Source organism: Labrus mixtus, chromosome 2 (assembly GCF_963584025.1).
Source record: "Labrus mixtus chromosome 2, fLabMix1.1, whole genome shotgun sequence".
In the NCBI taxonomy this organism is placed as follows: domain Eukaryota; kingdom Metazoa; phylum Chordata; class Actinopteri; order Labriformes; family Labridae; genus Labrus; species Labrus mixtus.
The window spans coordinates 33,143,656-33,171,155 of NC_083613.1; the positions used below are offsets into that span (position 1 = coordinate 33,143,656).

Consider the following 27,500-nt stretch of genomic DNA (forward strand, 5'->3'; position numbering starts at 1 on the left):
TGTGACGTACGGTGGAGGGGGCATCATGGTTTGGGGCTGCATCAGGGCCTGGACAGATTGCTATCATCGACGGAAAAATGAATTCCCAAGTTTATCAAGACATTTTGCAGGAAAACTTAAGGCCATCTGTCCACCAAGTGAAGCTCAACAGAAGACGGGTGATGCAACAGGACAACGACCCAAAGCACAGAAGTAAATCAACAACAGAAGAAAATACGCCTTCTGGAGTGGCCCAGTCAGAGTCCTGACCTCAACCCGATAGAGATGCTGTGGCATGACCTCAAGAGAGCGATTCACACCAGACATCCCAAGAATATTGCTGAACTGAAAAAGTTTTGTAAAGAGGAATGGTTCCAAAATTCCTCCTGACCGTTGTGCAGGTCTGATCTGTAACTACAGGAAACGTTTGGTTGAGGTTATTGCTGCCAAAGGAGGGTCAACCAGTTATTAAATCCAAGGGTTCACATACTTTTTCCACTCTGCACTGTGAATGTTTACATGTTGTGTTCAATAAAAACATGAAAACATATAATTGTTTGTGTTGTATTAGTTTAAGCAGACTGTGTTTGTCTTTGTTGAGACTTAGATGAAGATCAGAACACATTTTATGGCCAATTTATGCAGAAAACTAGGAAATTCCAAAGGGTTCACATACTTTTACTTGCAACTGTAAGTAAGTGGAAACGAGGCGTCAGCGGCACGGTTCAAATTGAAGCTAATGAGTAATAAGTGCAAAAACTGCAGTTCCTCAAGTGTCCACTGGAGGCTTTCTCCAAAAGCCTCCAGTGGACACTTGAGGAGAATAAACATGTTCACAGCCTCGCTCCAGACGTGGTCGTGGTCTACTGAAGTCTTTCCTTTGTTGGTACTTTACAGCGTATGTATGTATTAATAACTCATCTGATTGGCGTGTCTGACGGTTGGAACAGGTCCAGTTGTAGCTGTTTGCCAGGAGGCTTAAGCCCCGCCTCTTTGCCTGTTTTGAGATTGACATGTTTGTGGGGCGGCAGTAGCTCAGTCTCTAGGGACTTGGGTTGGGAACTGGAGGGTCGCTGGTTCAAGTCACTTGTCAGGGCACTTCCTGAGTACTGCCAAGGTGCCCTTGAACAAGCCACTGAACCCAGTCTCTCTCTCTCTCTCTCTCTCTCTCTCTCTCTCTCTCTCTCTCTCTCTCTCTCTCTCTCTCTCTCTCTCTCTCTGTCTTCAGGTTTGCTGTGTTTGCTGCACACTTGTGTCTCTGGCTGTCGGCTGGGTTTCATCTATGAAGGTGGTCAGTGTGAGGGTAAGTCTTCATCTGTCACAGGTGTGTGTGTGTGTGTGTGTGTGTGTGTGTGTGTGTGTATGTGTCACAGGTGTGTGTGTGTGTGTCACAGGAGTGTGTGTGTGTCACAGGAGTGTGTGTGTGTGTGTGTGTGTCACAGGTGTGTGTGTGTGTCACAGGAGTGTGTGTGTGTGTGTCACAGGAGTGTGTGTGTGTGTGTTACAGGTGTGTGTGTGTGTCACAGGAGTGTGTGTGTGTGTGTGTTACAGGTGTGTGTGTGTGTCACAGGAGTGTGTGTGTGTGTGTTACAGGTGTGTGTGTCACAGGAGTGTGTGTGTGTGTGTGTTACAGGTGTGTGTGTGTGTCACAGGAGTGTGTGTGTGTGTGTCACAGGAGTGTGTGTGTGTGTGTTACATATGTGTGTGTGTTACAGGTGTGTGTGTGTGTGTATCACAGGAGTGTGTGTGTGTGTGTATCACAGGAGTGTGTGTGTGTGTCACAGGAGTGTGTGTGTGTGTGTGTGTGTAACAGGAGTGTGTGTGTGTTACAGGTGTGTGTGTGTGTGTGTGTGTGTGTGTGTGCGTAACAGGAGTGTGTGTGTGTGTGTGTGTGTGTGTGTGCGTAACAGGAGTGTGTGTGTGTGTGTGTGTGTGTGTGTGCGTAACAGGAGTGTGTGTGTGTGTGTGTTACAGGTGTGTGTGTGTGCGTAACAGGTGTGTGTGTGTAACAGGTGTGTGTGTGTGTGTGTATGTGTGTGTGTGTTTAACAGGTGTGTTACAGGTGTGTGTGTGTGCGTAACAGGTGTGTGTGTGTAACAGGTGTGTGTGTGTGTGTGTGTATGTGTGTGTGTGTTTAACAGGTGTGTTACAGGTGTGTGTGTGTGTTACAGGTGTGTGTGTGCGTAACAGGTGTGTGTGTGTGTGTAACAGGTATGTGTGTGCGTAACATGTGTGTTTGTGTTACAGTTGTGTGTGTTACAGGTGTGTGTGTGTGTGTGTGTGTGTGTGTGTGTGTGTGTGTTTAACAGGTGTGTTACAGGTGTGTGTGCGTAACAGGTGTGTGTGTGTGTGTAACAGGTATGTGTGTGTGTAACAGGTATGTGTGTGCGTAACAGGTGTGTGTGTGTTACAGGTGTGTGTGTGTAACAGGCGTGTGTGTGTGTGTTACAGGTGTGTTTTACAGGTGTGTGTGTTACAGGTGTGTGTGTGTGTTACAGGTGTGTGTGTGTAACAGGTGTGTGTGTGTGTGTGTGTGTGTGTTACAGGTGTGTGTTACAGGTGTGTGTTACAGGTGTGTGTGTGTGTGTGTGTGTGTGTGTGTGTAACAGGTGTGTGTGTATGTGCTACAGGTGTGTGTGTGTAACAGGTGAGTGTGTGTGTTACAGATGTGTTACAGTTGTATTACAGGTGAGTGTGTGTGTGTGTTACAGGTGTGTGTGTGTGTGTGTGTGTGTTACAGGTGTGTGTGTTACAGGTGTGTGTGTTACATATGTGTGTGTGTGTTACATATGTGTGTGTGTGTGTTACATGTGTGTGTGTGTTACAGGTGTGTGTGTGTGTGTGTGTGTGTGTGTTACATGTGTGTGTGTTACAGGTGTCTGTATGTGTGTTACAGGTGGGTGTGTTACATATGTGTGTGTTACAGGTGTCTGTGTGTGTTACAGGTGTGTGTTACAGGTGTGTGTGAAACATCCTAGAGCTCACAGCTTCCTCCAATGAAAAGCTGCCTGTCAAGAGCTCATGAGTCACTGATTATCATTCTAAACTCTGAATACAAACTCAGAACAATCAGCTGCTCCCCGCTGCTTTAAAAGTGACTTTTTGGACCTTTTTATTGACAGGACACCTGAAGAGAGAAACATGTTGTGGGGAGAGAGAGTGGGTTGACATGCAGCAAAGGGCCAAGCTTGGATTTAAACCCATGCCCACTGCCAGGACGACTTTAGCCTACATGGGGTGTGCAACATAACTGCTAGTCTATCGCTGCCCCCGCGTCCCCCTTCTTGAAATTTTATCTAATTTCTCAAACTGAGCGACCGTCTTACGTCACTCGCTGACATCTGGTTCATTGTCGGTACGTCTTGTTAAATCGATGTGATCTTCTTTTGTTTCTCTCAGATATTAACGAGTGCGTTGAAGCTGAGAGGAGAAGAGAAATTATCTGTGGAGCAGAGGGGAGCTGCAGGAACACCGAGGGGAGCTTCTGGTGCCAGTGTCCCAAAGGATTCATCAACTATAACAGCAAGAGTTCACCGTGCTCAGGTGAGGGTCTGCAGCTCAGGTGAGGGTCTGAGGGTCTGAGGGTCTGCAGCTCAGGTGAGGGTCTGCAGCTCAGGTGAGGGTCTGAGGGTCTGCAGCTCAGGTGAGGGTCTGCAGCTCAGGTGAGGGTCTGAGGGTCTGAGAGTCTGCAGCTCAGGTGAGGGTCTGCAGCTCAGGTGAGGGTCTGAGGGTCTGCAGCTCAGGTGAGGGTCTGAGGGTCTGCAGCTCAGGTGAGGGTCTGCAGCTCAGGTGAGGGTCTGAGGGTCTGCAGCTCAGGTGAGGGTCTGCAGCTCAGGTGAGGGTCTGAGGGTCTGCAGCTCAGATGAGGGTCTGCAGCTCAGGTGAGGGTCTGAGGGTCTGCAGCTCAGATGAGGGTCTGCATCTCAGGTGAGGGTCTGCAGCTCAGGTGAGGGTCTGAGGGTCTGCAGCTCAGGTGAGGGTCTGCAGCTCAGGTGAGGGTCTGCAGCTCAGGTGAGGGTCTGAGGGTCTGCAGCTCAGGTGAGGGTCTGCAGCTCAGGTGAGGGTCTGAGGGTCTGCAGCTCAGGTGAGGGTCTGCAGCTCAGGTGAGGGTCTGAGGGTCTGCAGCTCAGGTGAGGGTCTGCAGCTCAGGTGAGGGTCTGAGGGTCTGCAGCTCAGGTGAGGGTCTGCAGCTCAGGTGAGGGTCTGAGGGTCTGCAGCTCAGGTGAGGGTTTCCAGCTCAGGTGAGGGTCTGCAGCTCAGGTGAGGGTCTGAGGGTCTGCAGCTCAGGTGAGGGTCTGCAGCTCAGGTGAGGGTCGTCAGTGTGAGGGTAAGTCTTCATCTGAGCGGTTCATTAGGACGGCTGCTCCAGAAACGATATGAAATACCTCTTAATGAAGACCTCACCTTGACATTATGTTAAAAAGTGAAAATAAAAAACTCAAACATGAAACCTTCTGAACATATTCACGAAATGACAAAACAGAAACCAGGAGGAGTGACGGTCTGATCACCTGGCGTTCTTTAGACGGAGCACAGGAAACTTCAACTATATTCATACATATATATATTTATACTATATAAACATTATTACTACAAATATCCATGATATCAGCACCATATAGAAGTCTGTAAATGTGACATGTTGTTGTTGTGTTTGACCTTTGACCTGCAGATGAGAACGAGTGCACAGAAAACACAGATCAATGTGGGAAACACGCAAAGTGCTTCAACACTCTGGGAAGCTTCTACTGTCAGTGTTTGGAGGGATACGAGCACACGGGACTCAGCGGGCAGTGCCAAGGTCAGTGTGTGTGTGTGTGTGTGTGTGTCACAGGAATGTGTGTGTGTGTGTGTCACAGGAGTGTGTGTGTGTGTGTGTCATAGGAGTGTGTGTGTGTGTCACAGGAGTGTGTGTGTGTGTGTGTGTGTGTGTGTGTGTGTTACAGGAGTGTGTGTGTGTGTGTGTTACAGGTGTGTGTGTGTGTGTCACAGGAGTGTGTGTGTGTGTGTGTCACAGGAGTGTGTGTGTGTGTGTCACAGGAGTGTGTGTGTGTGTGTGTGTGTGTGTGTGTCACAGGAGTGTGTGTGTGTGTGTGTGTGTGTGTGTGTGTATGTCACAGGAGTGTGTGTGTGTGTGTGTGTGTGTGTGTGTCACAGGAGTGTGTGTGTGTGTGTGTTACAGGAGTGTGTGTGTGTGTGTGTTACAGGTGTGTGTGTGTGTGTGTCACAGGAGTGTGTGTGTGTGTTACAGGAGTGTGTGTGTGTGTGTGTCACAGGAGTGTGTGTGTGTGTCACAGGAGTGTGTGTGTGTGTGTTACAGGAGTGTGTGTGTGTCACAGGAGTGTGTGTGTGTGTGTGTCACAGGAGTGTGTGTGTGTGTGTGTGTTACATATGTGTGTGTGTTACAGGTGTGTGTGTGTGTGTGTCACAGGAGTGTGTGTGTGTGTGTGTGTTACATATGTGTGTGTGTTACAGGTGTGTGTGTGTGTGTGTCACAGGAGTGTGTGTGTGTGTGTGTCACAGGAGTGTGTGTGTGTGTGTCACAGGAGTGTGTGTGTGTGTGCGTAACAGGAGTGTGTGTGTGTGTGTGTGTTACAGGTGTGTGTGTGTGTGTGTGTGCGTAACAGGAGTGTGTGTGTGTGTCACAGGTGTGTGTGTGTGTGTGCGTAACAGGTGTGTTACAGGTGTGTGTAACAGGTGTGTGTGTGTGTGTGTGTGTGTGTGTGTTTAACAGGTGTGTTACAGGTGTGTGTGTGTGCGTAACAGGTGTGTGTGTGTGTGTGTAACAGGTGTGTGTGTGTGTGTGTTACAGGTGTGTGTGTGTGTGTGTGTGTGTGTGTAACAGGTGTGTGTGTGTGTGTAACAGGTGATTGTGTGTGTTACAGGTGTGTGTGTGTGTGTGTGTGTGTGGGGGTGTGTGTGTGTGTATGTAACAGGTGTGTGTGTGTGTGTGTGTTACAGGTGTGTATTACAGGTGATTGTGTGTGTTACAGATGTGTTACAGGTGTGTGTGTGTGTGTGTGTGTGTGGTGTGTGTGTGTGTGTGTAACAGGTGTGTGTGTGTAACAGGTGTGTGTGTGTGTTACAGGTGTGTATTACACGTGATTGTGTGTGTTACAGGTGTGTGTGTGTTACAGGTGTGTGTGTGTGTGTGTCTGTATGTGTGTTAGAGGTGGGTGTGTTACATATGTGTGTGTTACAGGTGTGTGTTACAGGTGTGTGTGAAACATCCTAGAGCTCACAGCTTCCTCCAATGAAAAGCTGCCTGTGAAGAGCTCATGAGTCACTGATTATCATTCTAAACTCTGAATACAAACTCAGAACAATCAGCTGCTCCCCGCTGCTTTAAAAGTGACTTTTTGGACCTTTTTATTGACAGGACACCTGAAGAGAGAAACATGTTGTGGGGAGAGAGAGTGGGTTGACATGCAGCAAAGGGCCAAGCTTGGATTTAAACCCATGCCCACTGCCAGGACGACTTTAGCCTACATGGGGTGTGCAACATAACTGCTAGTCTATCGCTGCCCCCGCGTCCCCCTTCTTGAAATTTTAGCTAATTTCTCAAACTGAGCGACCGTCTTACGTCACTCGCTGACATCTGGTTCATTGTCGGTACGTCTTGTTAAATCGATGTGATCTTCTTTTGTTTCTCTCAGATATTAACGAGTGCGTTGAAGCTGAGAGGAGAAGAGAAATTATCTGTGGAGCAGAGGGGAGCTGCAGGAACACCGAGGGGAGCTTCTGGTGCCAGTGTCCCAAAGGATTCATCAACTATAACAACAAGAGTTCACCGTGCTCAGGTGAGGGTCTGCAGCTCAGGTGAGGGTCTGAGGGTCTGAGGGTCTGCAGCTCAGATGAGGGTCTGCAGCTCAGGTGAGGGTCTGAGGGTCTGAGGGTCTGCAGCTCAGGTGAGGGTCTGAGGGTCTGCAGCTCAGGTGAGGGTCTGAGGGTCTGCAGCTCAGGTGAGGGTCTGAGGGTCTGCAGCTCAGGTGAGGGTCTGAGGGTCTGCAGCTCAGGTGAGGGTCTGCAGCTCAGGTGAGGGTCGTCAGTGTGAGGGTCTACTGTTCAGGTGAGGGTTTCCAGCTCAGGTGAGGGTCTGCAGCTCAGGTGAGGGTCGTCAGTGTGAGGGTAAGTCTTTATCTGAGCGGTTCATTAGGACGGCTGCTCCAGAAACGATATGAAATACCTCTTAATGAAGACCTCACCTTGACATTATGTTAAAAAGTGAAAATAAAAAACTCAAACATGAAACCTTCTGAACATATTCACTAAATGACAAAACAGAAACCAGGAGGAGTGACGGTCTGATCACCTGGCGTTCTTTAGACGGAGCACAGGAAACTTCAACTATATTCATACATATATATATTAATACTATATAAACATTATTATTACAAATATCCATGATATCAGCACCATATAGAAGTCTGTAAATGTGACATGTTGTTGTTGTGTTTGACCTTTGACCTGCAGATGAGAACGAGTGCACAGAAAACACAGATCAATGTGGGAAACACGCAAAGTGCTTCAACACTCTGGGAAGCTTCTACTGTCAGTGTTTGGAGGGATACGAGCACACGGGACTCAGCGGGCAGTGCCAAGGTCAGTGTGTGTGTGTGTGTGTGTGTGTGTGTGTGTGTGTGTGTGTGTGTGTGTGTGTGTGTTTGTGTCACAGGACTGTGTGTGTGTGTCACAGGACTGTGTGTGTGTGTCACAGGAGTGTGTGTGTCACAGGAGTGTGTGTGTTACAGGAGTGTGTGTGTGTGTTACAGGAGTGTGTGTGTGTCACAGGAATGTGTGTGTGTGTGTGTGTGTGTGTGTCATAGGAATGTGTGTGTGTGTGTGTGTGTGTGTGTGTGTGTGTGTGTGTGTGTGTGTGTGTGTGTGTCACAGGAGTGTGTGTGTGTGTGTGTGTCACAGGAGTGTGTGTGTGTGTCACAGGAGTGTGTGTGTGTGTGTGTGTGTCACAGGAGTGTGTGTGTGTGTGTGTGTTACAGGAGTGTGTGTGTGTGTGTTACAGGTGTGTGTGTGTGTGTGTCACAGGAGTGTGTGTGTGTGTTACAGGAGTGTGTGTGTGTGTGTGTGTCACAGGAGTGTGTGTGTGTGTCACAGGAGTGTGTGTGTGTGTTACAGGAGTGTGTGTGTGTGTGTGTCACAGGAGTGTGTGTGTGTGTCACAGGAGTGTGTGTGTGTGTGTGTGTGTTACATATGTGTGTGTGTTACAGGTGTGTGTGTGTGTGTGTCACAGGAGTGTGTGTGTGTGTCACAGGAGTGTGTGTGTGTCACAGGAGTGTGTGTGTGTGTGCGTAACAGGAGTGTGTGTGTGTGTTACAGGTGTGTGTGTGTGTGTGTGTGTGTGTGTGTGTGTGTGTGTAACAGGAGTGTGTGTGTGTGTCACAGGTGTGTGTGTGTGTGTGCGTAACAGGTGTGTTACAGGTGTGTGTGTGTGTAACAGGTGTGTGTGTGTGTGTGTGTGTGTGTGTTTAACAGGTGTGTTACAGGTGTGTGTGTGTTACAGGAGTGTGTGTGTGTGTGTGCGTAACAGGAGTGTGTGTGTGTTACAGGTGTGTGTGTGTGTGTGTGTGTGTGTGTGTGCGTAACAGGAGTGTGTGTGTGTGTGTGTCACAGGTGTGTGTGTGTGTGTGTGTGTGTGTGCGTAACAGGAGTGTGTGTGTGTGTGTTACAGGTGTGTGTGTGTGCGTAACAGGTGTGTGTGTGTAACAGGTGTGTGTGTGTGTATGTCTGTGTGTGTTTAACAGGTGTGTTACAGGTGTGTGTGTGCGTAACAGGTGTGTGTGTGTGTGTAACAGGTATGTGTGTGTGTAACAGGTATGTGTGTGCGTAACATGTGTGTTTGTGTTACAGGTGTGTGTGTTACAGGTGTGTGTGTGTGTGTGTGTGTGTGTGTGTGTGTGTGTGTGTGTTTAACAGGTGTGTTACAGGTGTGTGTGCGTAACAGGTGTGTGTGTGTGTGTGTAACAGGTATGTGTGTGTGTAACAGGTATGTGTGTGCGTAACAGGTGTGTGTGTGTTACAGGTGTGTGTGTGTAACAGGCGTGTGTGTGTGTGTTACAGGTGTGTTTTACAGGTGTGTGTGTTACAGGTGTGTGTGTGTGTTACAGGTGTGTGTGTGTAACAGGTGTGTGTGTGTGTGTGTGTGTGTGTGTGTGTGTGTGTTACAGGTGTGTGTGTGTGTGTTACAGGTGTGTTTTACAGGTGTGTGTGTTACAGGTGTGTGTGTGTGTCACAGGTGTGTGTGTGTAACAGGTGTGTGTGTGTGTGTGTGTGTGTGTGTGTGTTACAGGTGTGTGTTACAGGTGTGTGTGTGTGTGTGTGTGTGTGTGTGTGTAACAGGTGTGTGTGTATGTGCTACAGGTGTGTGTGTGTAACAGGTGAGTGTGTGTGTTACAGATGTGTTACAGTTGTATTACAGGTGAGTGTGTGTGTGTGTTACAGGTGTGTGTGTGTGTGTGTGTGTGTTACAGGTGTGTGTGTTACAGGTGTGTGTGTTACATATGTGTGTGTGTGTTACATATGTGTGTGTGTGTGTTACATGTGTGTGTGTGTTACAGGTGTGTGTGTGTGTGTGTGTGTGTTACATGTGTGTGTGTTACAGGTGTCTGTATGTGTGTTACAGGTGGGTGTGTTACATATGTGTGTGTTACAGGTGTGTGTTACAGGTGTGTGTGAAACATCCTAGAGCTCACAGCTTCCTCCAATGAAAAGCTGCCTGTCAAGAGCTCATGAGTCACTGATTATCATTCTAAACTCTGAATACAAACTCAGAACAATCAGCTGCTCCCCGCTGCTTTAAAAGTGACTTTTTGGACCTTTTTATTGACAGGACACCTGAAGAGAGAAACATGTTGTGGGGAGAGAGAGTGGGTTGACATGCAGCAAAGGGCCAAGCTTGGATTTAAACCCATGCCCACTGCCAGGACGACTTTAGCCTACATGGGGTGTGCAACATAACTGCTAGTCTATCGCTGCCCCCGCGTCCCCCTTCTTGAAATTTTATCTAATTTCTCAAACTGAGCGACCGTCTTACGTCACTCGCTGACATCTGGTTCATTGTCGGTACGTCTTGTTAAATCGATGTGATCTTCTTTTGTTTCTCTCAGATATTAACGAGTGCGTTGAAGCTGAGAGGAGAAGAGAAATTATCTGTGGAGCAGAGGGGAGCTGCAGGAACACCGAGGGGAGCTTCTGGTGCCAGTGTCCCAAAGGATTCATCAACTATAACAGCAAGAGTTCACCGTGCTCAGGTGAGGGTCTGCAGCTCAGGTGAGGGTCTGAGGGTCTGAGGGTCTGCAGCTCAGGTGAGGGTCTGCAGCTCAGGTGAGGGTCTGAGGGTCTGCAGCTCAGGTGAGGGTCTGCAGCTCAGGTGAGGGTCTGAGGGTCTGAGAGTCTGCAGCTCAGGTGAGGGTCTGCAGCTCAGGTGAGGGTCTGAGGGTCTGCAGCTCAGGTGAGGGTCTGAGGGTCTGCAGCTCAGGTGAGGGTCTGCAGCTCAGGTGAGGGTCTGAGGGTCTGCAGCTCAGGTGAGGGTCTGCAGCTCAGGTGAGGGTCTGAGGGTCTGCAGCTCAGATGAGGGTCTGCAGCTCAGGTGAGGGTCTGAGGGTCTGCAGCTCAGATGAGGGTCTGCATCTCAGGTGAGGGTCTGCAGCTCAGGTGAGGGTCTGAGGGTCTGCAGCTCAGGTGAGGGTCTGCAGCTCAGGTGAGGGTCTGCAGCTCAGGTGAGGGTCTGAGGGTCTGCAGCTCAGGTGAGGGTCTGCAGCTCAGGTGAGGGTCTGAGGGTCTGCAGCTCAGGTGAGGGTCTGCAGCTCAGGTGAGGGTCTGAGGGTCTGCAGCTCAGGTGAGGGTCTGCAGCTCAGGTGAGGGTCTGAGGGTCTGCAGCTCAGGTGAGGGTCTGCAGCTCAGGTGAGGGTCTGAGGGTCTGCAGCTCAGGTGAGGGTTTCCAGCTCAGGTGAGGGTCTGCAGCTCAGGTGAGGGTCTGAGGGTCTGCAGCTCAGGTGAGGGTCTGCAGCTCAGGTGAGGGTCGTCAGTGTGAGGGTAAGTCTTCATCTGAGCGGTTCATTACGACGGCTGCTCCAGAAACGATATGAAATACCTCTTAATGAAGACCTCACCTTGACATTATGTTAAAAAGTGAAAATAAAAAACTCAAACATGAAACCTTCTGAACATATTCACGAAATGACAAAACAGAAACCAGGAGGAGTGACGGTCTGATCACCTGGCGTTCTTTAGACGGAGCGCAGGAAACTTCAACTATATTCATACATATATATATTAATACTATATAAACATTATTACTACAAATATCCATGATATCAGCACCATATAGAAGTCTGTAAATGTGACATGTTGTTGTTGTGTTTGACCTTTGACCTGCAGATGAGAACGAGTGCACAGAAAACACAGATCAATGTGGGAAACACGCAAAGTGCTTCAACACTCTGGGAAGCTTCTACTGTCAGTGTTTGGAGGGATACGAGCACACGGGACTCAGCGGGCAGTGCCAAGGTCAGTGTGTGTGTGTGTGTGTGTGTGTGTGTGTGTGTGTGTGTGTCACAGGTGTGTGTGTGTGTGTGTGTGTGTGTGTGTGTGTGTGTGTGTGTGTGTGTGTGTGTGTGTGTCACAGGTGTGTGTGTGTGTGTGTGTGTGTGTGTGTGTGTGTCACAGGAGTGTGTGTGTGTGTGTGTGTCACAGGAGTGTGTGTGTGTGTGCTACAGGTGTGTGTGTGTGTGTGTGTGTGTGTGTTACAGGTGTGTGTGTGTGTGTGTGTGTCACAGGACTGTGTGTGTGTGTGTGTTACAGGTGTGTGTGTGTGTGTGTGTGTGTGTTACAGGTGTGTGTGTGTGTGTGTGTGTGTGTGTGTGTGTGTGTGTGTGTGTGTGTGTGTGTGTTACAGGTGTGTGTTACAGGTGTGTGTGTGTTACAGGTGTGTGTGTGTGTGTGTGTGTGTGTTACAGGTGTGTGTTACAGGTGTGTGTGTGTTACAGGTGTGTGTGTGTGTGTGTGTGTGTTACAGGTGTGTGTGTGTCACAGGAGTGTGTGTGTGTGTTACAGGTGAGTGTGTGTGTCACAGGAGTGTGTGTGTGTGTGTTACAGGTGTGTGTGTGTGTGTGTCACAGGAGTGTGTGTGTGTGTTACAGGTGTGTGTGTGTGTGTGTGTGTCACAGGAGTGTGTGTGTGTGTGTGTTACAGGAGTGTGTGTGTGTGTGTGTCACAGGAGTGTGTGTGTGTGTGTGTTACAGGTGTGTGTGTGTGTATCACAGGAGTGTGTGTGTGTGTGTCACAGGAGTGTGTGTGTGTGTGTGCGTAACAGGAGTGTGTGTGTGTGTGTTACAGGTGTGTGTGTGTGTGTGTGTGTGTGTGTGTGTGTGCGTAACAGGAGTGTGTGTGTGTGTGTCACAGGTGTGTGTGTGTGTGTGCGTAACAGGAGTGTGTGTGTGTGTTACAGGTGTGCGTGTGTGCGTAACAGGTGTGTGTGTGTGTGTGTAACAGGTGTGTGTGTGTGTGTGTGTGTTTAACAGGTGTGTTACAGGTGTGTGTGTGTTACAGGTGTGTGTGTGCGTAACAGGTGTGTGTGTGTGTGTTTAACAGGTGTGTTACAGGTGTGTGTGTGTGTGTTACAGGTGTGTGTGTGCCTAACAGGTGTGTGTGTGTGTAACAGGTATGTGTGTGCGTAACAGGTGTGTTTGTGTTACAGGTGTGTGTGTTACAGGTGTGTGTGTATGTGTGCGTAACAGGTGTGTGTGTTACAGGTGTGTGTGTGTGTGTGTGTTTAACAGGTGTGTTACAGGTGTGTGTGTGTTACAGGTGTGTGTGTGCGTAACAGGTGTGTGTGTGTAACAGGTATGTGTGTGTGTAACAGGTATGTGTGTGCGTAACATGTGTGTTTGTGTTACAGGTGTGTGTGTTACAGGTGTGTGTATGTGTGCGTAACAGGTGTATGTGTGTAACAGGCGTGTGTGTGTGTGTTACAGGTGTGTGTGTGTGTGTGTGTGTGTGTGTGTGTAACAGGTGTGTGTGTATGTGTTACAGGTGTGTGTTACAGGTGTGTGTGTGTCACAGGTGAGTGTGTGTGTTACAGATGTGTTACAGTTGTATTACAGGTGAGTGTGTGTGTGTGTGTGTTACAGGTGTGTGTTTGTGTTACAGGTGTGTGTGTGTGTGTGTGTGTGTGTGTGTGTGTGTTACAGGTGTGTGTGTGTGTTACAGGTGTGTGTGTTCCATATGTGTGTGTGTGTTACAGGTGTGTGTGTGTGTGTGTTACATATGTGTGTGTGTGTTACAGGTGTGTGTGTGTGTGTGTTACATATGTGTGTGTTACAGGTGTCTGTATGTGTGTTACAGGTGGGTGTGTTACATATGTGTGTGTTACAGGTGTCTGTGTGTGTTACAGGTGTGTGTTACAGGTGTGTGTGAAACATCCTAGAGCTCACAGCTTCCTCCAATGAAAAGCTGCCTGTCAAGAGCTCATGAGTCACTGATTATCATTCTAAACTCTGAATACAAACTCAGAACAATCAGCTGCTCCCCGCTGCTTTAAAAGTGACTTTTTGGACCTTTTTATTGACAGGACACCTGAAGAGAGAAACATGTTGTGGGGAGAGAGAGTGGGTTGACATGCAGCAAAGGGCCAAGCTTGGATTTAAACCCATGCCCACTGCCAGGACGACTTTAGCCTACATGGGGTGTGCAACATAACTGCTAGTCTATCGCTGCCCCCGCGTCCCCCTTCTTGAAATTTTAGCTAATTTCTCAAACTGAGCGACCGTCTTACGTCACTCGCTGACATCTGGTTCATTGTCGGTACGTCTTGTTAAATCGATGTGATCTTCTTTTGTTTCTCTCAGATATTAACGAGTGCGTTGAAGCTGAGAGGAGAAGAGAAATTATCTGTGGAGCAGAGGGGAGCTGCAGGAACACCGAGGGGAGCTTCTGGTGCCAGTGTCCCAAAGGATTCATCAACTATAACAACAAGAGTTCACCGTGCTCAGGTGAGGGTCTGCAGCTCAGGTGAGGGTCTGAGGGTCTGAGGGTCTGCAGCTCAGGTGAGGGTCTGAGGGTCTGCAGCTCAGGTGAGGGTCTGAGGGTCTGCAGCTCAGGTGAGGGTCTGAGGGTCTGCAGCTCAGGTGAGGGTCTACTGTTCAGGTGAGGGTTTCCAGCTCAGGTGAGGGTCTGCAGCTCAGGTGAGGGTCTGAGGGTCTGCAGCTCAGGTGAGGGTCTGCAGCTCAGGTGAGGGTCGTCAGTGTGAGGGTAAGTCTTTATCTGAGCGGTTCATTAGGACGGCTGCTCCAGAAACGATATGAAATACCTCTTAATGAAGACCTCACCTTGACATTATGTTAAAAAGTGAAAATAAAAAACTCAAACATGAAACCTTCTGAACATATTCACTAAATGACAAAACAGAAACCAGGAGGAGTGACGGTCTGATCACCTGGCGTTCTTTAGACGGAGCGCAGGAAACTTCAACTATATTCATACATATATATATTAATACTATATAAACATTATTACTACAAATATCCATGATATCAGCACCATATAGAAGTCTGTAAATGTGACATGTTGTTGTTGTGTTTGACCTTTGACCTGCAGATGAGAACGAGTGCACAGAAAACACAGATCAATGTGGGAAACACGCAAAGTGCTTCAACACTCTGGGAAGCTTCTACTGTCAGTGTTTGGAGGGATACGAGCACACGGGACTCAGCGGGCAGTGCCAAGGTCAGTGTGTGTGTGTGTGTGTGTGTGTGTGTGTGTGTGTGTGTGTGTGTGTGTGTGTGTCACAGGAGTATGTGTGTGTGTGTGTGTGTTACAGGTGTGTGTGTGTGTGTGTGTGTGTGTGTGTGTGTGTGTGTGTGTGTGTGTGTGTGTGTGTGTGTGTGTGTCACAGGAGTATGTGTGTGTGTGTGTGTGTTACAGGTGCGTGTGTGTGTGTCACAGGAGTGTGTGTGTGTGTGTTTGTGTGTGTGTGTCACAGGAGTGTGTGTGTGTGTGTGTGTGTGTGTGTGTGTGTGTGTGTGTTACAGGTGTGTGTGTGTGTGTGTGTGTGTGTGTGTGTCACAGGAGTGTGTGTGTGTGTGTTACAGGTGTGTGTGTGTGTGTGTGTGTGTCACAGGAGTGTGTGTGTGTGTCTCACAGGAGTGTGTGTGTGTGTCACAGGAGTGTGTGTGTGTGTGTCACAGGAGTGTGTGTGTGTGTGTTACAGGTGTGTGTGTGTGTGTGTGTGTGTGTGTGTGTTACAGGTGTGTGTGTGTGTGTGTGTCTGCAGGTGAGGGTCTGCAGCTCAGCCATACATCGATGTGAGGTGTGTTTGATATTCTCACGGTCTCTGTCTCATTTTAGAGCTGGACTGTGACACCTTCAGTCCCGACAATACGACCTCACACGCTCAGGTAAACTCTTCACACCTGTTCCTTAATGTCCTGGGTCAAGCCTTAGGCCCCGTACAGTTCATCATGTTTGACCTTCAGAGAGAGAGAGCTGAACAGTTATTCTCTGTCTCTCAGTCGCTCGGAGGCCTGGCAGACATTTTGTCCATGATGAGGAACAGCTGTTTGGCTCTTTCCAACTCGACCACTGCGAGTGGAGGGAAGGTTGACGGAGAGGAGCTGCTGCAGGTCCAGACAGACAGACACACACACACACACACACACACACACACACCAACACACACACATCGGGGTCTTCATTTCCTGCCTCCTGTTTCTGCCACTCTTACAGAAACTCTTCACAGCGACTGACGCCATGTTGTCTCCTCATCACCTGGACAGCAGCGAGGACGTGAGCGAGGACATGAGCGGGCTGCTCGACGCGGTGGAGAACTTCGTCAGGGTCATCGGTCCACAGCTCAAAGGAAACCACACTAAGATAGAGACCAGCATGACAGGTGACCGAGTCCAGAGCTCAGTCTGCATTCTGTACTTTCATAAGTTCAAGTGTTAAATGTGAAATATCTGTCCGAATAGAGGTGGAGGTCGCGGTGCAAAGAGGACAGACTCCACCCACGGGATCCATCCATCTGACCAATGAGAACACTCGTCTAGACACTGACTGGATGACAGCAGCAGGGACAGGATCGTACCCTGGTACATCTCTTCATCGTCTCATTTCTTCTCTTTGCGTTCCTCTACATCCTTTGACTTCATGCCTCGTCCGTCTCCTCTTCTTTTACAGGTTACGCTATGGCGGCGCTGTTGACCTATAAGAACCTTGAGAAGACCATAAACGGGTCCTTTGAGAAGCTCTCAGGATATGAAAAAGACGGTGTGGATCCCTCCTTTCAGATCTTCTCCAGAGTCGTCTCAGTTGTTGTGTCTAACCCCGCCCCCCAGAATCTGAGCAGCCCAGTCAACATCACCCTGAGACATCTGGTAGCCCCCCCCCCTTCCCTCCGTCTCAGATCAACGTTAGCATGACTCGACGATAGAGGCTTTCACGATAACGTTTTGGTTCTTTGTGCAGGACACAGAGAAGTCTCCTGATGTCAGCTTCGTCTGTGCGTTCTGGACTGAGGGACGAGCCTGGTCCACACATGGTTGCTATCAGCAGCAGTCGAATAGCACACACACAGTGTGTACGTGTGAACATCTGAGCAGCTTCGCGGTGCTAATGGCACGCTACGATGTGAAGGTAAGAACACGAACACACTTGCACCATTAAGAACTACAGAATAGATTCATCTTACTGAAGCATGACAGGCTGAAATATCTGAACCAAGACTTCTCGTTTAATGAGGTCCTGTTAGCAAGATAAGCTAGCCTACCTGTCGTTACGCAGCAGGTCCTGTTAGCAAGATAAGCTAGCCTACCTGTCGTTACGCAGCAGGTCCTGTTAGCAAGATAAGCTAGCCTACCTGTCGTTACGCAGCAGGTCCCGTTAGCACAGTAAGCTAGCCTACCTGTCGATACGCAGCAGGTCCCGTTAGCAAGATAAGCTAGCCAACCTGTCGTTACGCAGCAGGTCCCGTTAGCAAGATAAGCTAGCCTACCTGTCGTTACGCAGCAGGTCCCGTTAGCAAGATAAGCTAGCCTACCTGTCGTTACGCAGCAGGTCCCGTTAGCACGATAAGCTAGCCTACCAGTCGTTACGCAGCAGGTCCCGTTAGCAAGGTAAGATAGACTTCAATCATTCTGTAACGTTGGCCTTCACATGATGAAGATGTCTGTAAACGTCTTCCTCTCTCCTTCACATGATGAAGATGTCTGTAAACGTCTTCCTCTCTCTGAACCAAGACTCCTCGTTTAATGAGGTCCTGTTAGCACGATAAGCTAGCCTACCAGTCGTTACGCAGCAGGTCCCGTTAGCAAGATAAGCTAGCCTACCTGTCGTTACGCAGCAGGTCCCGTTAGCAAGATAAGCTAGCCTACCTGTCGTTACGCAGCAGGTCCCGTTAGCACGATAAGCTAGCCTACCTGTCGTTACGCAGCAGGTCCCGTTAGCAAGATAAGCTAGCCTACCTGTCGTTACGCAGCAGGTCCCGTTAGCAAGATAAGCTAGCCTACCTGTCGTTACGCAGCAGGTCCCGTTAGCACGATAAGCTAGCCTACCAGTCGTTACGCAGCAGGTCCCGTTAGCACGATAAGCTAGCCTACCTGTCGTTACGCAGCAGGTCCCGTTAGCACGATAAGCTAGCCTACCTGTCGTTACGCAGCAGGTCCCGTTAGGAAGATAAGCTAGCTTACCAGTCGTTACGCAGCAGGTCCCGTTAGCACGATAAGCTAGCCTACCAGTCGTTACGCAGCAGGTCCCGTTAGGAAGATAAGCTAGCTTACCAGTCGTTACGCAGCAGGTCCCGTTAGCACGATAAGCTAGCCTACCAGTCGTTACTCAGCAGGTCCCGTTAGCACGATAAGCTAGCCTACCTGTCGTTACGCAGCAGGTCCCGTTAGCAAGGTAAGATAGACTTCAATCATTCTGTAACGTTGGCCTTCACATGATGAAGATGTCTGTAAACGTCTTCCTCTCTCCTTCACATGATGAAGATGTCTGTAAACGTCTTCCTCTCTCTGAACCAAGACTCCTCGTTTAATGAGGTCCTGTTAGCACGATAAGCTAGCCTACCAGTCGTTACGCAGCAGGTCCCGTTAGCAAGATAAGCTAGCCTACCTGTCGTTACGCAGCAGGTCCCGTTAGCAAGATAAGCTAGCCTACCTGTCGTTACGCAGCAGGTCCCGTTAGCACGATAAGCTAGCCTACCTGTCGTTACGCAGCAGGTCCCGTTAGCAAGATAAGCTAGCCTACCTGTCGTTACGCAGCAGGTCCCGTTAGCAAGATAAGCTAGCCTACCTGTCGTTACGCAGCAGGTCCCGTTAGCACGATAAGCTAGCCTACCAGTCGTTACGCAGCAGGTCCCGTTAGCACGATAAGCTAGCCTACCTGTTGTTACGCAGCAGGTCCCGTTAGCAAGATAAGCTAGCCTACCTGTCGTTACGCAGCAGGTCCCGTTAGCACGATAAGCTAGCCTACCTGTCGTTACGCAGCAGGTCCCGTTAGGAAGATAAGCTAGCTTACCAGTCGTTACGCAGCAGGTCCCGTTAGCACGATAAGCTAGCCTACCAGTCGTTACGCAGCAGGTCCCGTTAGGAAGATAAGCTAGCTTACCAGTCGTTACGCAGCAGGTCCCGTTAGCACGATAAGCTAGCCTACCAGTCGTTACTCAGCAGGTCCCGTTAGCACGATAAGCTAGCCTACCAGTCGTTACTCAGCAGGTCCCGTTAGCACGATAAGCTAGCCTACCAGTCGTTACGCAGCAGGTCCCGTTAGCACGATAAGCTAGCCTACCAGTCGTTGATGAATGATGAAGATGTCTGTAAACGTCTTCCTCTCTCCTTCACATGATGAAGATGTCTGTAAACGTCTTCCTCTCTCCTTCACATGATGAAGATGTTTGTAAACGTCTTCCTCTCTCCTTCACATGATGATGTCTGTAAACGTCTTCCTCTCTCCTTCACATGATGAAGATGTTTGTAAACGTCTTCCTCTCTCCTTCACATGATGAAGATGTCTGTAAACGTCTTCCTCTCTCTGAACCAAGACTCCTCGTTTAATGAGGTCCTGTTAGCACGATAAGCTAGCCTACCTGTCGTTACGCAGCAGGTCCCGTTAGCAAGATAAGCTAGCCTACCTGTCGTTACGCAGCAGGTCCCGTTAGCAAGATAAGCTAGCCTACCTGTCGTTACGCAGCAGGTCCCGTTAGCAAGATAAGCTAGCCTACCTGTCGTTACGCAGCAGGTCCCGTTAGCAAGATAAGCTAGCCTACCTGTCGTTACGCAGCAGGTCCCGTTAGCACGATAAGCTAGCCTACCAGTCGTTACGCAGCAGGTCCCGTTAGCACGATAAGCTAGCCTACCTGTCGTTACGCAGCAGGTCCCGTTAGCACGATAAGCTAGCCTACCTGTCGTTATGCAGCAGGTCCCGTTAGCACGATGAGCTAGCCTACCTGTCGTTACGCAGCAGGTCCCGTTAGCACGATAAGCTAGCCTACCAGTCGTTACGCAGCAGGTCCCGTTAGCACGATGAGCTAGCCTACCTGTCGTTACGCAGCAGGTCCCGTTAGCACGATAAGCTAGCCTACCAGTCGTTACTCAGCAGGTCCCGTTAGCACGATAAGCTAGCCTACCAGTCGTTACGCAGCAGGTCCCGTTAGCACGATAAGCTAGCCTACCAGTCGTTGATGAATGATGAAGATGTCTGTAAACGTCTTCCTCTCTCCTTCACATGAAGATATCTGTAAACGTCTTCCTCTCTCCTTCACATGATGAAGATGTTTGTAAACGTCTTCCTCTCTCCTTCACATGATGAAGATGTCTGTAAACGTCTTCCTCTCTCCTTCACATGATGAAGATGTCTGTAAACGTCTTCCTCTCTCCTTCACATGATGAAGATGTCTGTAAACGTCTTCCTTCTCCTTCACATGATGAAGATGTCTGTAAACGTCTTCCTCTCTCCTTCACATGATGAAGATGTCTGTAAACATCTTCCTCTCTCCTTCACATGATGAAGGTGTTTGTAAACGTCTTCCTCTCTCCTTCACATGTCAGTACACAGATTAAACCTCCTGATGCGTCTCCTCCTCACAGCACACCTTCGGGCTCCTCCTCATCACTAAGATCGGACTGACCGTGTCCCTGCTGAGTCTCCTCCTCTGCATCCTCACCTTCAAGTTCTGCCGCTCCATACAAGGGACTCGAACCACCATCCACCTGCACCTGTGTGTCTGCCTCTTCATTGCTGACCTCGTCTTTCTGGCGGGCATCTCACAAACCAAACCTGAGGTATGACTGTGGTTACTTTAATGGGAAAGTCATTTACATGGGTGTTCTTGTTTGCACGCCGCAAAGGAGAGCGTAGTTAATAAGCAAAGGTTACACATTGACGTCAGAGCGTCGTGGAAGGTCAGAGCCACGTGGAAGGTGAAGACATCGGCGGTTATTGTGAGGCAAACAAAGACGACAAATAAACAGACCCAGAAGAAGAAGGAGGATTAGAACAATGTGACCTCATTGGGTGTTTGTTTGGACTTCCTGGTTGTGAATGAACCCCAGATGTTGTACCCGGGTTTTAACCACTGATGGAAAGAGGTTCTGCTTTGGGGAACTTTGGCTTCATTTCAACATTTCAGTCATCACAACGTGTATTTTAATATATTCACTGAATGAACCAATGAGAGGTAAAGAACATCGAGTAAGAAGCAGACGATATAATCCTCTCAGCGCCTCGCTGTAAATGTTCCTGAATATGAGCGGCTGTGTTCACGCAGGCATCGCAGCAGGCGGCTGGCAGGAGGCATTCTGGGTAATGTCTGGGTGGAAAAATCCTCCATTTGATCTCACACATCACCCCCCAGTGTTTCAGGATTTTAGTGTAACTTTTCTAACATGACTAAAGGATGAAAGGTGAAAGGATACAGAATAGGAATCCTAATAGACTCACAACTGTCTTTAAAGAAACACGTGAAACAACTGTGTAACACTATAAAATTTAACCTAAGGAACTTCAGGTTTATCCGAAAACCAGTTACCCATTAATGCAGCAAAGCTATATGTGCACTCAATGATCTTCTCACACATGTCATATTGTATCACAAGCTGGTTGCGAGCAGGTAAAACAACACTCGCCCCTCTCCAAACCCTGTACAAGCAAATACTCAAGGCACTGGACAAAAAGCCAACAAGTTACCACTACGGTAACATCATTCAGAGGTATAACCTCCTCACCTTTGACAATGTTGCGGGTCTTGCTGATGCTTGTCTAGTGTATAAAGTTATTTATTATTAGTTCATATCACCGCGTGTAGATGGAGGAAGAACAGAGGGGATTGTGTTATACAGCACAGATCCTCTGAGTTTGGCAAATCAGCCGTCTCTATTAGAGCTACACACTTTTGGAACTCCATACCGGCTAAAATCAGAGAGTGCTGTAGCTTTGCTAAATTTAAATTTAAAATCAAATCATGGCTCAAATCAACTCAATCGTGTCCTCATCACACATAAACACTTTTTCATGAACTATGTTTGATAATGTTGTAGCGTATTGATGCAGTATGTTATTATGGCTTTGTTGTTGTGCTGTATTGGAGATATACAGTATGTTGCCGTATAGCTGTGCTCTTAGCCTATTATTGTTTTAATATAATGTATGAATTTCACTGTGGACTAGTGTAATGCCATTGTTCAGTGGTTGTGTACGGTCTTACTGTTGTGAAGATGTTGTTAGTGTGTGTTTTCATTTCTTCACAGAGACGTTGTCTCTGTCTCCTGCCCAGGGACTACAGATGTAAATTAGCTTATAGCTAACTCTGGTACAGCTAATTGGCTGTACAGTGTCCCTGTCAAAAATAAATAAAGTTTGACTCTCGGGTGTTTCTGAAGACGTTTCATATTGAACGCATTCTCTCGTCCTGACCTCAGCTTGACTCTTTCTTCTCACGGTCGTTTGATTTGCAGGGTGGCTGCAGGTTGGTTGCAGCCATGCTTCATTTCTTCTTCCTGGGAGTGTTTACCTGGATGCTGTTAGAGGGGGTGCAGCTGTACCGTATGGTGGTCCTGGTGTTCAACGCCACCATCCGGCCCCTCTACTTATTCATGGCTGGTTACGGGGCCCCTCTGGTGATCCTCATCCTGTCGGCCATCATTCGGCCTGCGGGATATGGCACTGACCAGCAGTGAGTGTTTACTACATTACTCCTCAGAGCTGCTGTTATGTGATCATGACCATGTGTTTCCTTCTTGCTAACAGCTGCTGGCTGTCTCTGAGTGACAACCTCATCTGGAGCTTCTTCGGCCCCGTGTGCCTCATAATCATCCTCAACATCTTCTTCTTCATCATCACCATCTGGAAGCTCGCTCAGAAGTTTTCCAGCCTCAACCCTGACCACTCCAAGCTGCAAAAAGTCAGGTCAGTCCATGTGTGCTTGATGTTCATGTGATGTAGTAATACTGGAGTGACCCTGGCCCGACCTTCAAACAAACACTCAGCTGGAACACGTGTTGACCAGACGGCACTCGCTTCGGGAGAAAAGCATGGATGGAACTGCTCCTCTAAGAGTCCCTGCTCCTCTAAGAGTCCCTGCTCCTCTTAGAGTCCCTGCTCCTCGTCAGACTCTAAGAGTCCCTGCTCCTCTTAGAGTCCCTGCTCCTCATCAGACTCTAAGAGTCCCTGCTCCTCTAAGAGTCCCTGCTCCTCATCAGACTCTAAGAGTCCCTGCTCCTCTAAGAGTCCCTGCTCCTCTAAGAGTCCCTGCTCCTCTAAGAGTCCCTGCTCCTCTAAGAGTCTAAGAGTCCCTGCTCCTCGTACAGTCCCTGCTCCTCTTAGAGTCCCTGCTCCTCATCAGACTCTAAGAGTCCCTGATCCTCTAAGAGTCTAAGAGTCCCTGCTCCTCTAAGAGTCCCTGCTCCTCTTAGAGTCCCTGCTCCTCTAAGAGTCTAAGAGTCCCTGCTCCTCTAAGAGTCCCTGCTCCTCGTCAGACTCTAAGAGTCCCTGCTCCTCTTAGAGTCCCTTCTCCTCATCAGACTCTAAGAGTCCCTGCTCCTCTAAGAGTCCCTGCTCCTCTAAGAGTCCCTGCTCCTCTTAGAGTCCCTGCTCCTCGTCAGACTCTAAGAGTCCCTGCTCCTCTTAGAGTCCCTGCTCCTCATCAGACTCTAAGAGTCCCTGCTCCTCTAAGAGTCCCTGCTCCTCATCAGACTCTAAGAGTCCCTGCTCCTCGTAGAGTCCCTGCTCCTCTAAGAGTCCCTGCTCCTCTAAGAGTCTAAGAGTCCCTGCTCCTCGTACAGTCCCTGCTCCTCTTAGAGTCCCTGCTCCTCATCAGACTCTAAGAGTCCCTGATCCTCTAAGAGTCTAAGAGTCCCTGCTCCTCTAAGAGTCCCTGCTCCTCTTAGAGTCCCTGCTCCTCTAAGAGTCTAAGAGTCCCTGCTCCTCTAAGAGTCCCTGCTCCTCGTCAGACTCTAAGAGTCCCTGCTCCTCTTAGAGTCCCTTCTCCTCATCAGACTCTAAGAGTCCCTGCTCCTCTAAGAGTCCCTGCTCCTCATCAGACTCTAAGAGTCCCTGCTCCTCTAAGAGTCTAAGAGTCCCTGCTCCTCTAAGAGTCCCTGCTCCTCTAAGAGTCCCTGCTCCTCTTAGAGTCTTTGCTCCTGTTAGAGTCCCTGCTCCTCATCTGAGTCTGCTCTGGTAACTGAGTCATCGTCTTAGGCTCATGTTAATCTTTCCTTTCATTCTCTATCTGTTGCCCTTTCTCTGACCACTACCCCCCCCCCCCCTTCCCCCCCCTCCCCCCCATCCTCCCTTTCTCTCTGCAGAGCGTTCACAATGACCGCGATCGCCCAGATGTGCATACTCGGTCTGATGTGGGTTTTCGGGGCCTTCCTGTTTGAAGAGGGCCCCATAGTGGTAGCTTATCTCTTCACTATCCTGAACAGCCTGCAGGGGGCGCTGGTCTTCATCATGCATTGTCTGCTGTCTAAACAGGTAAGATAGAAACAGGTGTGTGTTCCTGAGTCATCACAGTGGATTGCATTACAAAATATTTCTTCTTGATGTTTGCTGCCCTCTGCAGGTGAGAGAGGAGTACGCCCATTTCCTGTCCTGTATCTGCATATCACAGAAGAAGAGATACTCAGACTTCAGCAGTACAAATCTGTCCAGTAGTCAGTCACAGGTGAGCAGAAAGTCACCTGACTCTCAGCTTTAATAATGATCCAATTATTAGTGGAGGTTGATGTGAATGCATCAGTTAGTTTAAGTGAGTTATGTTTACTCCATTACTTATTTTTAAGTCTCCATGAAATGAAACATGTTCCTCGTTTTAATCCAAGATTTATTTTATTGTCACCTCCATGAAAAAACTCTGAGCATACAAGGGAGAGAAACGCTGTTCTGGTCCAATCAGAGCGAGACAGAAACATCAATAAAAGGAGAACAGGATGCATGAGAGAGAGAGAGAGGACGCTGGACAGTTAAAAACACAGACCTGTTAAATAGAGTGAGGAAGAGCAGATTCTAAAACACAGAATAATAATTATAATGAAATATAAAGAAAGTGCAGAAGGAGTCCAGCGTTCAACATTTTTTGATCTGACAAATATATTGAAGGAAATCTTCTTCTGAGTATTTCTACATAGAACTTCATCTTCCAGTTTTCCTCTTCAAATGTTGGATGACTCGTCCTGCAATCAGCAGCGAATACTTGTTTTTTTTTTTTTTAAAAAAGCTTTGTGGAACATTCTCAACATTCTCTCTTGTGATTGTCTCTCTCCTGTTTCAGTTAGAAACAGCCATTAGAGACTCTCTCAGTCCGGTTTCATGGAGACTTGAATGATGTTGAATTGATCTTCTATTTCAATAATTTTCATATGTTTAAGACTCGTGTGGAGGTTCCAGTCTGAAAACCTCCTGCAGGGTCTGAGACCAGAACAAAGAAAATACTCATCATTGTCTGAGTGTCCTTTAACAGTTTACTCTGAAAGAACATGATTTAGTGTGACTGTGATTCTATTAGAAAGTCAGTAGAGCCCTTCAAACTCTACCATACAGCACTCTGTCTAATACCTGTCTTCTTCTTCTTGTAGGCTTCTGGCAGTGGGCAGCACACAGGAGAGTCCCAAATCTGAAGCTCTTCTCTCCACCAATGTTGGAGAGCTCAGTGTGAATGTTAGGGAGCGCTGTGTGAATGTTAGAGAGCTCAGTGTGAATGTTAGAGAGCTCTGTGTGAATGTTAGAGAGCTCTGTGTGAATGTTAGAGAGCTCTGTGTGAATGTTAGAGAGCTCTAATGTTAGAGAGCTCAGTGTGAATGTTAGAGAGCTCTAATGTTAGAGAGCTCAGTGTGAATGTTAGAGAGCTCAGTGTGAATGTTAGAGAGCTCAGTGTGAATGTTAGGGAGCTCTGTGTGAATGTTAGAGAGCTCTGTGTGAATGTTAGAGAGCTCTAATGTTAGAGAGCTCAGTGTGAATGTTAGAGAGCTCTAATGTTAGAGAGCTCTGTGTGAATGTTAGAGAGCTCTAATGTTAGAGAGCTCAGTGTGAATGTTAAGGAGCTTTGTGTGAATGTTAGGGAGCTTTGTGTGAATGTTAGAGAGCTCTAATGTTAGGTAGCTTTGTGTGAATGTTAGAGAGCTCTAATGTTAGGTAGCTTTGTGTGAATGTTGGAGAGCTCAGTGTGAATGTTAGGGAGCTCAGTGTGAATGCTAGAGCTCAGTGTGAATGTTAGAGAGCTCTGTGTGAATGTTAGAGAGCTCTGTGTGAATGTTAGAGAGCTCTAATGTTAGAGAGCTCAGTGTGAATGTTAGAGAGCTCAGTGTGAATGTTAGGGAGCTCTGTGTGAATGTTAGAGAGCTCTAATGTTAGAGAGCTCAGTGTGAATGTTAGAGAGCTCAGTGTGAATGTTAGGGAGCTCTGTGTGAATGTTAGAGAGCTCTGTGTGAATGTTAGAGAGCTCTGTGTGAATGTTAGAGAGCTCTAATGTTAGAGAGCTCTGTGTGAATGTTAGAGAGCTCTAATGTTAGAGAGCTCAGTGTGAATGTTAAGGAGCTTTGTGTGAATGTTAGGGAGCTTTGTGTGAATGTTAGAGAGCTCTGTGTGAATGTTAGAGAGCTCTAATGTTAGGTAGCTTTGTGTGAATGTTAGAGAGCTCTAATGTTAGGTAGCTTTGTGTGAATGTTGGAGAGCTCAGTGTGAATGTTAGGGAGCTCTGTGTGAATGTTAGAGAGCTCAGTGTGAATGTTAGAGAGCTCTGTGTGAATGTTAGAGAGCTCTAATGTTAGAGAGCTCAGTGTGAATGTTGGAGAGCTCAGTGTGAATGTTAGAGAGCTCAGTGTGAATGTTAGAGAGCTCTGTGTGAATGTTAGGGAGCTCTGTGTGAATGTTAGAGAGCTCTGTGTGAATGTTAGAGAGCTCTAATGTTAGAGAGCTCAGTGTGAATGTTAGAGAGCTCTAATGTTAGAGAGCTCAGTGTGAATGTTAAGGAGCTTTGTGTGAATGTTAGGGAGCTTTGTGTGAATGTTAGAGAGCTCTAATGTTAGAGAGCTCTAATGTTAGAGAGCTCTGTGTGAATGTTAGAGAGCTCTAATGTTAGAGCCAGTGCAGTGTGCAGCCTCTAAGTTTAGAACATAATTCAACTTATTTTTCTACTTTGTTTTCATGATGATGTCATGTCTTGATGATGGTACTGTTTCCTTTTTATAAACGCCACATTTATTTTAATAAAGCTGTTTTTCTGCTCAAATATCTGTCATGTGATCATTTCAGTTTTAACCCCGGCAGACAGACACACAGACACACACACACACACACACACACACACACACACACACACACACACACTTTCATTTTAACCCTAACACCTTTTTTTTTTCAATAACAATTTTATTTAAATTTTCAGTTAGAAGACATGTACAAAGACATGACCAAAAGGACTAAAATCAACCACTACAAAAAACAAACCAAAACAGACAATAAAACTAAAACCAGAAAAGGCAAATAAAGTAGGACATAAAATACCCCATTTCCTCATCTTGCTCACTTCAAGGTTTTATTAACCTGCCAGAGTCCATTAAATATAAATCCCGCCTCAGCCTGAATGGGAATGTCCAGTGCCCATATTCAGTCCAGAGGGCTTCCAATTCAGGTAAGAGAATCCTTTTGACAATAGATCTAGACTCTCCGCGGGGAGGTAATCCATGAGTGGTTGCCAAGTGATCGAGAATAACTGTCCATTGCCCTTCAGCACTGCGCTAATCCTTTCGTGTGGAAGTACAGAAAAAATCTCTTTGTACCACATAGTAACAGTGGGAGGTTTGTCCTTGATCCACCTCAACAATATACATTTTCTTGCCAAAAGTAACAGTTTATCCAGCAATTTAAATTGAAGAGAGGGGAGTGACACAAACTTAGATGGCAAGCCAAGTAGGAAGAGGCCGGGATCCTTGGTTACTTTAGTTTTGAAAATGGCACTAAGCTCTTTTGCTATACAGGACCAGAACCGTGATATGTATTTACACTGCCAAAAAAGATTA

At 47.8% G+C, this 27,500-nt stretch overlaps 1 protein-coding gene across 1 annotated transcript in view; it reads left to right on the top strand.

Annotated features, from left to right (window-relative positions):
• Window positions 1-26,710, top strand: part of LOC132992745 (adhesion G protein-coupled receptor E5-like) — a 28,107-nt gene extending 1,397 nt beyond the window's left edge. Inside the window, exons 2-21 of the mRNA XM_061062228.1 lie at window positions 1,208-1,282; window positions 3,379-3,522; window positions 4,652-4,780; window positions 6,636-6,779; window positions 7,453-7,581; window positions 10,101-10,244; window positions 13,842-13,985; window positions 15,340-15,389; window positions 15,504-15,614; window positions 15,718-15,883; window positions 15,963-16,082; window positions 16,171-16,367; window positions 16,459-16,626; window positions 20,076-20,270; window positions 21,942-22,159; window positions 22,234-22,392; window positions 23,790-23,958; window positions 24,047-24,148; window positions 25,059-26,222; window positions 26,567-26,710. Of these exons, the coding sequence (XP_060918211.1) occupies window positions 1,208-1,282; window positions 3,379-3,522; window positions 4,652-4,780; window positions 6,636-6,779; window positions 7,453-7,581; window positions 10,101-10,244; window positions 13,842-13,985; window positions 15,340-15,389; window positions 15,504-15,614; window positions 15,718-15,883; window positions 15,963-16,082; window positions 16,171-16,367; window positions 16,459-16,626; window positions 20,076-20,270; window positions 21,942-22,159; window positions 22,234-22,392; window positions 23,790-23,958; window positions 24,047-24,148; window positions 25,059-25,100 (2,606 nt within the window). The 3' untranslated portion in view covers window positions 25,101-26,222; window positions 26,567-26,710. The remainder of the gene's footprint in view (window positions 1-1,207; window positions 1,283-3,378; window positions 3,523-4,651; window positions 4,781-6,635; window positions 6,780-7,452; window positions 7,582-10,100; window positions 10,245-13,841; window positions 13,986-15,339; window positions 15,390-15,503; window positions 15,615-15,717; window positions 15,884-15,962; window positions 16,083-16,170; window positions 16,368-16,458; window positions 16,627-20,075; window positions 20,271-21,941; window positions 22,160-22,233; window positions 22,393-23,789; window positions 23,959-24,046; window positions 24,149-25,058; window positions 26,223-26,566) is intronic.
• Window positions 26,711-27,500: the final 790 nt, after the last annotated feature.